We start from the raw sequence: 15,815 nt of genomic DNA, 5'->3' as shown, positions 1-15,815 counted from the left end.
ATTGGAACTCAAGCCAAGGTTTTCTGACTTCTAATGTATGCATCATATAATCAAGCACTATGCTCATGCCCATTCCCAATTAATATATCTCCATTACATTTAGGAAATCTCCATAGTTCAGTCTGTTCCACATTTCAGAAATCCTCACCATCATTTATTGGGACTCGCGATTCTTTTTCCATCACATCTACCCCTTTTGGCAATTCAGAGAAAAGGTCACTCTGGATGAAAAGAGAGACCAACAGTAAATGGTTTCTGCATGAGACAAATGGTAAAAAGGGTAACTGCATGAAAAATAGGGACCAAACGCTATAGAATAAAACAATGCTAGACTCAATAAAGGTGACATTTTGGAAATATACTTCACAAGGACATGTAGCAAACCACCATTTTGCTTCCTGGCTATTAACGAGGCTACCAGGGTAAACAGCATTAGAGAAGGAACCATTTTAATTTAGTTTTCCTTACTGGCTGCAGATTGCAACATGAAAAGTTTAGATTCACTGGGTGCAGAAATCAGTCAGTGTAAGATAATAGGAAATCCACAGCTTCAGGATTAGGTTATCAAACTATGGGATGAGATATCCGGGAATGATACTTTGTTGCCCATTTCAACATACCCTTTTTTATTTATATTTATTTATTTCAATCTCATAACATTTATATACTACTTGATTGTAAAAACAAAAAAACCTCAAAGTGGTTTAATATCCCTTATCTTCAACCCAAGGAGGAACTCTGCAAGCACCAGCTAAAAAGTGCCACTCAATTCCTAACTTTGGAGAGTTGCCCTGGTACCAGAGTTTCATCTGCTCTTCTTGCTTTCAGCACTGCAGAAAATGCCTGCTGGTGTGGGCTGAACTTTATTCGCCAGATGCTCAAACAGCATACAACATGCTGTACATGCTCTACAAAGACTCAGGATTAGATCCACTGCCTTTAAACTGGATTGCCTTCAACAACCATCTGGATCTCCTGAAGCCTTAAGTGGTTTCCTGCCATTTACAATGATATTGAAATTGGATAGACCATGCAACAACAGCAGGGAGAATGCTACTAGCTCAGAGATGGAAGGAAGAAGAAGTACCAACGGAAAAAGAATGGCAGATGAAACTGATGGAGTATGAGGAGACGATGAAACTGATGGGGAAGATCTGAAACCAGGAAGATCAAATATTTACTAAAGACTGGAGAAAATTTGTAATTTACTTTAAAAGACCACTGTAAACAGTAAAAATCTTTGGCAGGGATGTAATGACACTTGCAATGTGGAATTATTTATGATAACTATGGTTAATTAATAGACAGATAATGGTAAAAGATGTGGCAAACTTAAATTTAAATATGGAATCCATGGAGGGAGGGAAGGAGGTCCGAAGGTTCAAAAGAACCTTGTATTTGAATGTTTGAAAAGGTTATGTTTTTATGTATAAAATTATAAAACAAATTATAGAAAAGAAGAAAAGAAAGTGGCTATATCATGAGGATGCCTCAGCTGAAGTCAGTGGTGCAGCATAAGGTCTGTGGAATTGTAAATGGGCTCAGCATCTCTAAGAATGCCGAATATGAGAGAAATAACTGACTTCCAAAAAATGTTCAGTTGATGATAGTAATTGAGGCGCTGTGTTAGGTATCACCATCTAGAGCAGAAGGGTATCATCTCTGAGCTCTTTAAGTTTGATTCTGTGCATGGATTTGAACCATACCAACCTCTTCATCATCAAAGAGTCCTGTCCCACCACTGAAGAGGCCATCTTTAGAGCAAAATGGTGAGAAGTCTTCATCCGTTAACTTGGGGGGCTTAAAAATATCCCCATCATCTAGGAAGAGGGGATATGTGTATCAATGTATTTTACAGTCGCTGGAAAGAAGTTCATTATGTGTCACAGAGCCAGCCAGTTAGTAAATTACAGTTCCAAATTGGAGTTAACTCTTTATTAGCAAAAGCAGGATCTTCACAGACTTGCCTGTTTCAGGCCTAACTGGCACAGGAGCTCATTCCCTGTAGGCTTTACTCCATGAAATGAGTTGCCAGGACTAAAGGTCCCCGCCTGCCCATACCCATCTATGTTTTCTCCTTTCCAGAGCTTTCCCCAAGCAAGCAGAGACTGTGCCCGTGTGCAGCCTGCCTTTGCTCTTCCCATTTCATGCCTCTCCTTGTTCTGGGAGTCAGGGGAGGGAAGCTTGTTGCAGCAGGAAGGGGAGACACCCATGACTCTTCACCAAACTGACCCATCTCTGCCTCTTGACCTCCCTCCTCCCACTCGCCTGCTTCAGCTTCTGCCTCTGCTTCTGGACTTCTCTCTGCCACAGACTCTCCCAACTCACTGAGCCCTGTTACTCCTTCAGCTTCTGACACCTCCTCTTCCCAGTCTTCTCACTCTGACCACTCATCGTTGTCCCACCACCACTCCCCGGGCTCTGAACCTTCTTCCCTTGGTGGTTCCTCAGCTGGTTCTGCCCACCACGCCTCTGCATACAACCAGCCCTTGACATTATGGAGCACTGAGTCATCTACCCCCGAAAGAAGCCAGGAACAACTCTGACGAATTTACTGTCTGAGGGCCACAAAGACTCAAGCTTCCCACTCTTAAATATTCCACAGTAGAGGAGTACAATGAATCCATGGTAGTTGTGGCTATGCAGTTCAATGGATAAAGTAACAGATGGGGACTCGGAGCTGAGATCACATTTCATTTTATTCACTGGGCAGCCTTTGGTGTCAAGCTCTTTTGTAGTTTCTTGTTATGTGCAAAAGGAGCAACAAGGGCCTAAAAACGCAATGAAGGGCATCCTCATCTCAGAGCAAACGCTTTAAAACTTAAGAACGGCAACAAGACTGTGGTCACAAAAAGACATGCAGAAATTGCTCAACCTTCTCCATATGCCTCTTCTATCTTGGCACTAAAAAAAGGAAACCTGAAACTTCCAACCCACAGCAGTATTCCTTAAGATTGAGAACATTAAGAAATTTAGAATAGGAATGACTAGGTGATGCCCCCATCAACTCCACCTCCATACTTCCAAAGAAAACTTAACACATGAAAAAAAAACCAACACTTACCATCTGATGAGACACTTTCTTCCTTATTTGTCACTGTGGTTTTATTTTTTGTATCTACCAATGGTTGAAGTAGAAGAAAGTTAATTGATGATTAACTTTTCTTTGCCAATGCATCATTTATAGAAACATTTGACAAGCAATAAATAGAAAGCCAGGAAAAAATATAATATTTATAAACCACTTTTTATGACAGTTCCCCTCGAAGGGCCTTCCATAACAGTAAAATACCATTATGCCAACGTAAGAATCAATCAGCATCATATCAATGAAAACTAGAAAGAAACCATCATGTTGAGCTCTTATTATTGGGTCTGTTAGGGTATACCCACTTTTAACAAAAATAATCTAAACATGTGCTATAAATCTTCTTTTCTACTTCTCTTGGGGGTGGGGGTGGGGGGTAAAGCTATTTTCATAACAGAAAGACTTTACCCAAATGGAATATTTTTTTCTTCTTTCTAGTCCCTGATCTCTCTTTGATAGCAGCTACTGATGTTTTTTGAACATTAGTAAAAATATGTAAAATGCCAGGCTTATGTGGTCCAAACAGCAGCAGGTACACACAAGAGGGAAGTGTCAAGAGCAGGGGTCCCCCAACTTTGGGCTGGTGCCCGAAGCACCGATCGTGCGGTGGTCCGGAGGGCACCGGAAATAGCTTGTGCGCGTGCGCACAGGCCTCCTCCGACCCAGAAGTGCACCGGAAATGACGCTTGTGCATGTGCGCAAGCTATTTCTGGTGCTCCGGGGACCTGGAAGTGGGCCGCCGCGCTGGTAAGAGCAGGTGGCGGCAGCGGGCGTCACTGCGGGCCAGATAAATCGGTCCATCGGGCCATTTCTGGGGACCCCTGGTCAAGAGGTTCAGGTTAACCTCAGGGTTTGCAGAAAAATGAAGTATCTTTAGAAAAATGCCAGGGGTGGAGGGACCTGAAAGACTGAGCATGTGTTGTGAGTAATCATGGTGGCCTGACTGTTGAGAGGAAAAACACTGAAAATTGGGTGGAAATTGAACATTGGAAAAGGACAAAGAAGCACACCAATATGAATGATACGTGTCCATTTTCTAGTTCTGTCAACAACTTGCTCTGGACAGTCTCCTGCCTGAGAAGAGAGAGATCTGAAAGCTCACATTTGTTCCCTTTATTTCCAGCGTTCAGGCCGAAAGTGAACATCACCCCAATACAAGAGGGAGGTGACAGCAGCCTTGGGAGAGAAATACAAAAAATTCCTTAGGAAAAACCCTACGGGTTGAACCCCAAAACTGCCCAGTGAAGGTGAAGGATGTTCAGTGGCCATGGAATACGAGAGTAGCTGAAATCCCCAGTGACAGAATTCCACATTGCAACATTTTGCTGCAAGTCACACTTGTCCTGCACATTTCCAAATGCCAACAGAAAATGTTTTTAACACCACACACATGCACAAAATTCAACCTTATCAAAGAAAAAAAGCTCTGAGAAGCAGCTTACATGATTGCCCTTCCTCTTCCCCTTTGATACGAGCTGCAAGCTCATCCGTAAATGATGTGGGCCTTTTCTTTTTCTGAAGTAGTCATATGGGAATAGATGGAAGAGGGAAAGAAAGAAACATACACACATGTTTCGTTTCAATTTGGTTTCACAACTTTTTTAAAATAGCTGTTGATAAAGGTGTATTTCAGACTATGAAAGGAATAGGAGATCATAAGAACAATTGCCCCGACTTCCCCCAAAAATGGGTCAGGCGCCCTACTAGGTTAAAATCATTTTACCATCTAGATTGGAGATTCTCCCATGGATTACCAAGAGTTAAATCAGTCTTAAGACCACTCTCAGAGTATAGTCAGTGGGAAGCAGATTTGTAGAAATAGCACGCATGTGAACAGAAAACTTGCAGTTCCAATGAGCAACGTTTTGTATGAAAATAGTCAGTGTTATTTTAGCTGATTTTCTGTTTTTCAAAGTTATATATAAGATCCAAATGCAGGTTACTTGTGATTATTTAGGTACATAGTAGGGACTTTTGGGTCCTGTTCTCGGCTACAAAACACATGGTTGTGTTAATGCCTTAAACAAAGAAAAGATGTAGTATAAAACTATTATTATGATTTTACGAATAAGCAGTCTTCTTCAGTACAAATATATTATATTGAAACATTCCAACTGGGTCATATGCCAAGCAGAAACCAAGCAGGTTTTGCTTAGTGTACTTTTAGATGTCATAACTGGTCTTAGTCTATCTACAGCACCAAGAAAGAAAGCCCTGCTTTGAACCAACCAAATTGTATCAGAGAGATTTCTGTCCTTTTCTAAACATCGAAGAGCTAATCCATCAACTATGGTCAATATTTTTGTTTTTTCATGCCTTTTTTGTCTGAAGTTTTTCTGAATAAAACTAGAAATGACGCCAGGCAGCAATCACTTACCAGCTTTGCATTCTCTTCTAAGTCACCTTCTTCATCATCGTCTTCTCCTTTTTCAGAGTCACCAAAAAAATCATCTTCATCACTCATCAGTGCCGTTCTCTGAAAAAAAAGAAAAGAAAACACCACACTTCATGCTCCAGGACACTTGAGACAAAAAGTTGCACTTTATTATTTTTCATTTAATAGCTTTATAATGAATCTTCAACAAAAGATCTCAAGCGTGGTTCACAATATAAAAATACAACATAAAAAAGCACAAATAATTAAAACAGAAACGACAAAACAATAACCCTCCCTCCCACAACCACATTTAAAAGTCTGCAGAATATTAATCAGCCAAAGGCCTGGTAGAACAGGAACATTTTCACCTGGCAACAAAAAATATATAACAAAGGCATCAGATGAAGTATACTGAGCCAGCTTTAGAGTCAATGTTTGTCAGGGAGTAGCTTCACTTTCTGACAAAAGGAGCTCAATCTGATGTCGAAAGCTGTATGACAAGTAGAGTACTCTTCTCTCACACAGTCTTATGTTTCATTTCCATGAAAGCTTTTCCCAAGGCAGATATTGTCAAGTTGAAGTGCCTGGAATCAAGCTCACTTTTACCTGCTAAGCTACACAGATTCAAGCAAGGCCAGTGCCACTGGTCATAATGGTTGGGCATTTGCCAATGAACCTAGGGTTCAGAAGGTTCTCCCATTAACCGTACTCACCAAATGGCCATCAGTCTCGGGGACTAATATGATCTTCACAACTGCAGCAAAAGCTGAAAGACCATACCCTTGTCCCCATCGTCAAGAAAATCAGTGCTCTGTGTGTGCACATGCAGCGTACCATAAAATAGCATCCAGGTACCATTTTCAGGAGCATCCACTGCCAAACCAAACCAACCCTGAAGCAACTTCATGACCTGCCTTTCTCCCTGCCAGAAATCAGCTGAGTACACTGAGCATACCTAGTGTTATTTAGAGCTGGGGTGATGCTGTGGGTTAAACCACAGAGCCTAGGGTTTGCCAATCAGAAGGTCGGCGGTGTGAATCCCCGCGACGGGGTGAGCTCCCGTTGCTCGGTCCCAGCTCCTGCCAACCTAGCAGTTCGAAAGCACGTCAAAGTGCAAGTAGATAAATAGGAACCGCTACAGCGGGAAGGTAAACGGCGTTTCCGTGTGCAGCTCTGGTTTGCCAGAAGCGGCTTTGTCATGCTGGCCACATGACCTGGAAGCAGTACGCCAGCTCCCTTGGCCAATAATGCGAGATGAGCACCGGAACCCCAGAGTCAGTCACGACTGGACCTAATGGTCAGGGGTCCCTTTACCTTTTTAAGGAAGCTGCAACAGTGGTCACATGCATGCATACACATACACAGAGTTGTATTTTGGCAGGTTGATTCTGCAAACCAGAACCTCCACTGATTGTGCATCATGCTTGGTTGTTAAAATTGACAACTTCTCTACTTTTATAACAGTAGCGGCCGCTTGTTCTCAGTGCCACTTGCAGCTTTCTTAAGATCTTCCATTAGACATATGGAGGAATAGAGTGTGTCTCTGCTCAGAGCTGGAGCTTATCAGGTTCATTTGCTCTTTTTTTTTTTAAATCAAACCTAAACAATCTAGCAGGGAGGAAGGCAAAGTAGAGGAAGGAAAGTCCTTCTTTCTCTCAAACCCATCAGGGCTTGCTTGCTCTCATCCATTTTATGGTTAGTTCCCCCAAACTCATACAAAAGGAAAATTTATTAAATATCACATTTAAAGTTGAAATATTTAACCAGTGAACTCTGAACAATTCTAAATATATACAGTACTAAATCTATTGGAAACATGTTAAGATTCTTTGATAGTCACTTTTACATCTATTTATTTTGGTTTAACAAAAAAAATTGCTTTCTATGAATGAAAAACAATGAATTTGGACTCTGTTCTGTAAAGAAAACTTGGGCAGTTAAGACAATAGCTACCTAAAATTATTTGTAGAACCCTTTAAGAAAAAATCAGTTTCCATTTGTCTCTTTTTAAACATACACAGGTTTTATTAGGTTTGACCCATGATTTATGGGTTGCATTCAACATAGCACAAAGGCTAAGGTTCTGTCAGCACAATGATTTTCTCACACAATGAAACCTTCCCCCCTCCTTCCCTCCCCCCCACACCAAATCTGTTCCAGGGTTTCCCCCAACCCTTCAGAGCAGTTTTAGGGATGGCATGGAGGGGGGAAAGGGGGGGAACCTCATTGTGCTAGCAGAAATCCTTGTGCTGGCTTCTGTTAGCGCAACAATTTAGTTGAATACAGCCCTTTATCTATTTTGTACTTTTAAAATATTGGAGTTCAGTAGCCAAATTTAACAAGGAAGGTGCATATCTTAAAGAACATTGGAAAGATTACTAGTTCCAAGATACCCCATGAGGCCATTTGTACTCTTATGCCGTTACTAGACTTCTAACACTCAAAATCCATGGCCCACTCCCTACTCTGGGAAAAGCTTAATGTTTATATTAGTAGAGTGTACACACAGCGAACTTCTTACCGGTTTGTGGTCTTCCTCACTTGCATTTTCAAATTCTTCCAGGTCCTGAAAAGCAAAAGCAGCTTCAGAAGCAAGACTAAATTAAACAGCATTTATACAGGCTTTAGGGACGCAGGTGGTGCTGTGAATTAAACCACAGAGCCTCCTAGGGCTTGCCGATCAGAAGGTCGGCAGTTCAAATCCCCGCGACAGGGTGAGCTCCCATTACTTGGTCTCAGCTCCTGCCAACCTAGCAGTTTGAAAGCACCTCAAAGTGCAAGTAGATAAATAGCGTTTCCGTGTGCTGCTCTGGTTCACCAAAAGTGGCTTTGTCATGCTGGCCACATGACCTGGAAGCTGTACGCCGGCTCCCTCGGCCAATAACGCGAGGTGAGCACCGCAACCCCAGAGTTGGTCACGACTGGACCTAATGGTCAGGGGTCCCTTTACCTTTACTATACAGGCTTTAGAATGTTCACTTCTTACATCCATATAATCTTACCAGAGTCTACACCGCAGATAAAGTCGGGGACCCACCAACGTGAAAATCCATAAATCCCCATAATTTCCCCAAAGTGTTTCAATTTTACATTTTAAAGCTGGGGGGGGGGGTGGATATCCAAGGGGGGAAAAATGTCTTCATGCCTTCTTACCTCTTCATCTTTGCCTTCGCTGTCAATCATGCTCCCACGATCACTGTCTACTGAACCTTCTGTTTCATAGAAAGGAAACAAAGAAGACTTATGTGCATATCATCTTATTCACTATATACCAAGATCCTTTCCCCAGGTAATAATTATACACAACTATGCATATAATTTCCACCTGACTCTTCTGTGACAATATGAAAGAGCTGACACCTGATTTACTATTCCATCTGTATCATGTCTCCTACGTTATTAAAAATATGAACTGTTTGAGTGCTTTAGCAGAAAAGCAGTATATAAATGTAGTAAATACATAATCAGACAATCCTTTTCACTCATATAATGAATCACTTCCCTATTCACTTGCAACTTCAATTCTTCAAACCCAGAGACATTGAGTGAAAGAACAGTCCTCTTTGGGTTCCCATGTCCAAGAAGGGAGTGACAAGAAAAGTATTTTCTTTGCAAGAAAAATAGCAGTGGCTGCACGGATTCTCACAGAAAAAGTTTCCATGGATATCAGCACTCTGCCTTTCCACGAGGGAACCATTTGTACGCTTTCAAATTCATCCCTACCACAATGAAATTCTGGTTCCTGCAACACAGTCCATTTCCATCCCTGCACTACTGAATGAAAATAGGTTTCATTTTTAGTTTTGCACTAATCAGGAAAAATAAACAGTGGAGCAAATGGGGGGGGGGACCAGGATTTCTTTTTACAAAGAACGTATGTGAGAATATACAGATCTTTATTCTTGAATGTCTGAGCACTGCCTTTATAACGATTTAGTTTGTATTCTCTGACTGCATTTGTTTTTGTTTCTTTTTGGAAAATTTAATAAGAGCAACAGCAACAAAATCATGTGAGATAGAAAGCTCATCAGAAGATACCCTGATAGAGATAGGCACACAGTTTCATAAGGTCACAACTGAAAAAAATATGGTTTTAGGTACTCAAACATATTCAGTAGCTATCTCCCACTTAAGTCATAACCAAAGTATCTAGTGGATTGTTCAAAACACTAAGATGAGAAAGCAGAAAAAGCGACACATTTTTCAAAGTGTCAAAAATTAGCTATAGACCAGTAGGTTTTCCAAGCTAGTTCAGATTTTGTCAGGTAGTATTTTGTCATGAAGTATTTGGCCTGCCATAAGTCAAACACAAATCAGTATTTACCAATACATTATTAATCCTATCACACACCTTCACTGGAGAGATCACCAAGCCCAACATCATCTTGCTCCATGAAGAGCTGAGAGCCAATTAAATACGGCAAAGGCCTGTCAATATAAAGATCCTGTAAAAAAAGGCAAAAAGGTATTTTTAGATTTCAAATAGATATGCCACAGGGCAAAATTCCACATTTCATAGATAAAACTCCAAAACACATTTAATGATTTGTAGTGTCCTGTCTTGATGGCAACTCTTAATTCCAGGTTTGAAATTAGGTTCTCACTTGGATACCACCAGGGAGTACAAAATTACCTCCAGGTGAGTCTCATCTTAGCAGATAAGGATAGAAGGAAGAATGAGAGTGCCTCACTGAATTAACTCCCAATGGGGATCTCTCGTTCTTCCTTCAACCATAAAGTATACCAGCTCCATAGGGCTAAAAGAGAAGACCAAAAGCTTCAAAAGCACTGTGCAGGCTCTCTTATTTGTGGTGCTGATAATGCCAAGGCTGCCGGTTTGATCCCCGTATAGGACAGCTACATATTCCTGCACTGCAGAGGGTTGGTCTAGGTAATCCTCAAGATCCCTTCCTACAGTTCTATGATTCTATAATTCATGCTTTCCCTTCCCGACTTGGAGCCTGCTCTGCCACTATGCTCAGTCTCCAAGTAGACAGGAGACTCTCATCTTTAGTCGCTGAGCTACTATCACATTCCATCTCCTGTCTTCTTCTACAGAGAAGGTGCTGAGTGTGTGTATGAAGAATGGCAGGGTTGATCAGCTCAAGCAAGGAGAAGAACAGATAGATGCTCTTCACTCTTCCACTACCATTTATAACACATTGTTGCCAAATTATTATGGAGGCCTGCTGTCGCTTCTAGATCAGGATATCAGACCAAAACTTGTTCAGCAGGTTTGAGGGAGACAGCAAGGACTTGCTGATCTTCAGGTATATGGCGATGATGATATTTGGGCTCACCAATGCCAGGATGTCTGTCATCTACAACTCTTTTGTGAATTGTCACTGCTGATAACTCTCTGTACTTTTCTGCATTTCACAATGGTTCTCTCTCATTAACCCTATACAGTGGTACCTCAGGTTACAAACACCTCGGGTTACAAACGCTTCGAGTTACAGACTCCGCTAATTTGGAAGTGTTCCTTGGGTTAAGAATAGCCCCAGGATAAGAATAGAAATCGTGCGGCGGCAGCATGGCGGCAGGAGGCCCCATTAGCTAAAGTGGTACCTCAGCTTAAGAATGGTTTCAAGTTAAGAACAGACCTCCGGAATGAATTAAGTTCGTAACCAGAGGTACCACTGTACGTAGAGACTTCAGTCCTGCTCTCTGCAGGGTTCTGAGCAGGATTTAACCCCACGGTCATCAAACTGATGAGCAGGGGGTTAAATCCTGTTGCTTCTGCTGTGCATGCCAGTTCCCCTCGCTGTTAACATCACCTGCCGATCAGAATGACACGAGGGGGTGTGATTTTGGGGGAATGGCATCACAGGCCAAACTGGACCCCATGGTTGGTCAAGAGTGGCCCACAGGCAGGAAGTTACTCACCCCTGCTTTACTGTGTCATGAGCTTTCAGAGTTAGAGTTACTGAAATTTAGAAATGCACCCAGATCAATTTCTCCACGGTCTTATTTTCCAAGATACAAGAGAATGGCTATCAGTATTTACAGCTAAAAAAAGGTAAAGGTAAAGGACCCCTGACAGTTAATCAGCAACACCTTTCAAAAGCAGCGCTCACACTATTATGTATCTTCCAGTTTCCATCCTTCAAGTGTACCGGTAGTTGCTCTGCAAAGTTTGAAATTAAAACATTGTAAATTTACTCTTTTAGAGACAAAGTTACATTACCTTTGGCTCCAATATTAGTTCTACCCTTTCATTAGTTTCTTCTTCAGAGTCTGAGTTCCCTGCTTTAATGTCCACCTGTTCAAAGGCACTGTCCAACACCTGCAGCCCATAATTCACAGCTTCCTGGATTTTGGGAATCAGATCGGCTTCTTTCTGTTCACGAGTTTTCTCCTTTAGAATCAAAAGAACCACATTTCATTTTTATTTTCCCATTATACTTGTTATCAAAAATGGAATCGGGAAAGTTGGGATTTTGGTCAACATGGCTTGGCCAGTCTTAATGGACCGCATTACTAAATATGGAGCTAAAATGTCCCGAATAAATGGAATGCCTTCATAAAGCTAGACTTTTTTTTATTTTAAATATGCCCTCCTTCTCCCTTCCATGAAGAAGTCACTCAAAGTGGCTTACAAATAAAAAGCAAATATAAAAGCAATAATAATCCAATCATTAAAACGCAAATTAGCTAAACTTAAAACAGTAGCAAATACACAGAGAGTAGCACTAATTAACCATGATAAAAGAAGTCAACAGATCCTGATCACCCATAGTCATTTCCTACAAGACATGGAAGGGACACGAGTACTCAGAATTGAGCAGCAATACTGACAATCATGAGGTTGGATCAGATAAGGGGAACCTGTGACCTTCCAGATATTTTTGGACTAATCCCCATCAGCCCCAGCCAGCATGGCCAATAGTCAAGGATGACAGGAAATATAGTTCAATAACATCTGGAGAACGACAACTTCCCTACCCCCGGGCTAAATACACAAGGTTAAGGCACATATGGCAAGACTGACTTTAAAAGAGAGAGATGGGGTGGAAAGAAAAGCTTTCTTGAATCACAGGATTGCAAAGTACCTTGGAGATAATCTATTCCAGGGGTAGACAGTGCAGTGCCAGTGGTCAAGGAGGATGGGAGTCCAACAATTTCTCAAGGGTACTACATTGGCTATCTCTGATTTTGTCCGGTCCTTGTCTCTGTGCAGAATCTACAGGAAGCAACTGCAGTATCCCTGGCAGATAGCTGTCTAGTTTCCATTTAAATACTTCCAGTAAAGGAGAGCTCACTACCTCTCAAGGGGGTCTATTCCTCTGTTGAACAGCTCTTGCACTAGAAAGTTTCTCCTATTGTTGAGACAAAATCTGCCTCCCTGGAATTTTGGCCCATTGATCCTGCCCTCTGGAGCAACAATTAACAAGTTTTATCCTAAATACAGGCAGATTTTACAGGACTAGGGCCAGTCCTTGAAAACAGTCCTTCTCTAATAAGTCAAAAGATGGTAATGGACAAAAAGAGCACTTGGGGCTTTTAAAGTCAAAAGCAGCAGCTTGAATTGTGTCTAGAAGCCAACAGTTTGCCAATGCGGTTCACTCAAGCCAAGTTGAACAGGCTTATATTGCACACCAAGAGGATATTCTGCACTCTACAAACAGGCTTTGATGGCAGCTCTAGTTAAGCGCGTTCATTTTTCCATCAAAAGTGATAAACAAAGGGACCCAAAATAACATTTACAGCTCCCAACTGCAGAACTACTGCTTGGCTTGAGTGATAATGTCTAATTGCAGCTTGACTAGTTGATGACCAGGTTTAGACATTCGCTGGAGTGAGAATCTTCATGTGGTGGTTAAGTGGGGGCGCCCCTCTTTCTCACCAAATAACTTGTCATGGGCAATCCACATGGAGTCTCAAAACTGATGTTTCCCCATTTGAGACTGTGCAGATTAGTTATCCACACCAGTGGAGTGTGCATGTCATACATTGTATGTTGGGGAGGGGACGGGACGAGCTCAATCCTGAAACAATTCACTCTCTTTGACACATCTGGCTTTTAAACTGCACTCTGTGAAACTATCAAGAATGATAACACAACACAGGGCAGGAAATGCCAAAGATGGAATTACAGTCTCTCTCAAAGACTAAAGCCATAAAAAACAGTATCTTTAGTGCTCAGGAAAACCGTTCATCTGAAGGCTTCCAAATGGAATGATTCACCTGTGCCTGAAGCACATGAAGCCCATTATTACACATTAGAGGAAGGAAGTGGGAAGCTGAGAGGGGAGCAAAATATCATTGGACACCACCCTCTGAAACTACGCTCATCCTCCTGCCCCTTTCAACAAGCAGCCTCTCACCTTCCCCACCTCGGAGAAAGGAAGAGAACAGTGGAAAGAGAAAGGTAATTTGGGAGGTGTAAGGAGGCAGAATATGCCCTCAAAGCAATTGAAATGTGCTTGCTTGGCAGCTGCAGAAAGGACCCAGGAGCTGGTAGGCAGGAGGCAGCTGACACACACTGACTACTCTCAAAATATAACAATGGCCTGCAAATATTGCAGTTTTGCTCTTGCAGAGGAGAAGCTTCCTATCAGCCATCACTGCCCTCTGCATCTGAATCCTCCATGATTAAAGCAGAACTCGTTTTTTTGCAAGTGTGGGGAGAGTCTGCCATTGATAAATACCTCCTCCCACCCTCCCTGAACTTTCAATTTGTAATCTTCAGCATTGCAAATAAAATATTGAAGGTTACCATTACCAATATTCTTATGCAATCCACTTGCCTGTTCTGGCTTGTCGCTCACTTCAGATTTGGGTATGGTTTCTTCCACTTCATCATCATACACTCTCTATAAATTTAATTCAAACATTTTTATTAAGTTCCAGCATCTGATACAAATAGTGTTCACAAGCAAAGGCAAGTCACCATGCTACCTGTGCTATTAATACTTTTCAGTGGAAGAGCTAAACAGCAAGTGCCAAATGAAACAAGATTATGGCATCTGTTTAACCTGCACCATCACAGATAAAGTGGGGGGGGGGTTTCCAAGTCAAAGAGCTAAAGGGACACACAGTACCCCCTCCCCCATAGCCCCTCTCCTAAAATGATTCTTTCACCTCTTGCATCTGATCCCCAAGTGGAAAAAATGATAGTGAAGAAAAGAGTTGGGGGTTGTAAATCTGGTAGCCTGGAGGGGTGTTCAGCTCCCCTTACTCACATGCTTTGGTTCCCTTTTACTTAAAACTAGTTATGCTATAGGATAATCTGAAAATTTACTGTCCAACGAGTCAGCCATTCCTCATTTTTCATATTTGCATTCAGTTTCTTACACATTTCAGAGAGCAAGAATCTATCCTTGCATTATGGAATTCAAAAGCACCCAGGAATCAATTACTGTACATGTTTACATGATATTGTACTCAGAGGTGCAAGGGATAGGCACACAAATCAGATCTATTAGAACCATTGTGTTCATTAGGTACACTTCCTTCCATGCTGCCTTCTCCTACTACACCAGAGAGCTAGCTTGAGCATATCTCAGTTCATATCATAGTATTCAATTACTGCACACTCACATTTTCAATGAACTGTGTATTTGAAAGCATGAGGAAGCCATTGAAGACGTTGTGCAGCCGACAATCTACACTTTTGGTTTCGTGGATCAGCCTGTCCATTTGCTTCTTAATTTCATGAGTCCTGGAGATAGTTTGCTGGGAGAATTCTTGCAAAAACCGCAACAGCTACAGAAACAGAATATGCACTTGCTCAGACTTTTAAGCCATAGCTTAGAAACTGAAGTAATTATGTAAGACAAGGAGAACAGGAAAGTGTTCTTCCTACAAAATAATTAAGCTTGCTATCCAGCAACTAAAAAATGCAACACAGGCAGCTTATAGAAAGCAGCTAAAAAATACTACCGACTGTGTAAAAACCGTATTCTTGGAGAAATGAACTGATAGTAGAATCTCAACTGTAATAAACAAAGATGAACCTCATGGTGCTCTATGTACTATAGAAGGTGTAAGGAACCCTCCAGCCCACAGGCCAAACTTGGCTCACAGGCCCAATTGGCCCACAAGGCTGTTTTCCCCAAGGAATTCCACAGGCAGAACATGGCTATTGGGAAGACCTCTTACCGGTATATCCTACCACACCCCACATGTCTGACATTAAGAGGGTTCAGACGACCACCACTCCCATACACATTGTAAAAACAAGTACGTGTTTGCAGGGCTGCATAGGTTAACTCTGCCACTCCCACCAACACATCTGGCAGCTAGCTATCCTCCTTCCATTTATTGAGTGCAAGGAAGGATCACTTGCAAGGAGGAGTATTATGTTCAGAGCTCTGGGCAGGCGGCATCTGGCAGCTAGCTATCCTC

The 15,815-nt window shown here is 41.9% G+C and overlaps 1 protein-coding gene across 5 annotated transcripts in view; it reads right to left on the bottom strand.

The window, feature by feature from the left end:
- LOC118096195 (WASH complex subunit 2A) overlaps positions 1-15,815 on the bottom strand; it is a 42,942-nt gene that overhangs the window by 24,979 nt on the left and 2,148 nt on the right. For 4 of the 5 annotated variants that reach the window (XM_035137649.2, XM_035137646.2, XM_035137648.2 and 1 more), the window contains exons 2-12: positions 15,009-15,173; positions 14,216-14,281; positions 11,653-11,823; positions 9,817-9,910; positions 8,619-8,677; positions 7,987-8,031; positions 5,466-5,564; positions 4,531-4,603; positions 3,065-3,118; positions 1,711-1,820; positions 149-221 (exon numbers count right to left, since the gene is read on the bottom strand). In XM_035137649.2, the coding sequence (XP_034993540.1) occupies positions 149-221; positions 1,711-1,820; positions 3,065-3,118; positions 4,531-4,603; positions 5,466-5,564; positions 7,987-8,031; positions 8,619-8,677; positions 9,817-9,910; positions 11,653-11,823; positions 14,216-14,281; positions 15,009-15,173 (1,009 nt within the window). Of the gene's footprint in view, positions 1-148; positions 222-1,710; positions 1,821-3,064; positions 3,119-4,530; positions 4,604-5,465; positions 5,565-7,986; positions 8,032-8,618; positions 8,678-9,816; positions 9,911-11,652; positions 11,824-14,190; positions 14,282-15,008; positions 15,174-15,815 lie in introns of those variants that run through there. The other variant, XM_060275126.1, reaches the window with a different exon arrangement.

This window comes from Zootoca vivipara, chromosome 5, assembly GCF_963506605.1.
Source record: "Zootoca vivipara chromosome 5, rZooViv1.1, whole genome shotgun sequence".
Lineage (NCBI taxonomy): Eukaryota > Metazoa > Chordata > Lepidosauria > Squamata > Lacertidae > Zootoca > Zootoca vivipara.
This window is presented reverse-complemented; position numbering and strand designations above follow the sequence as displayed.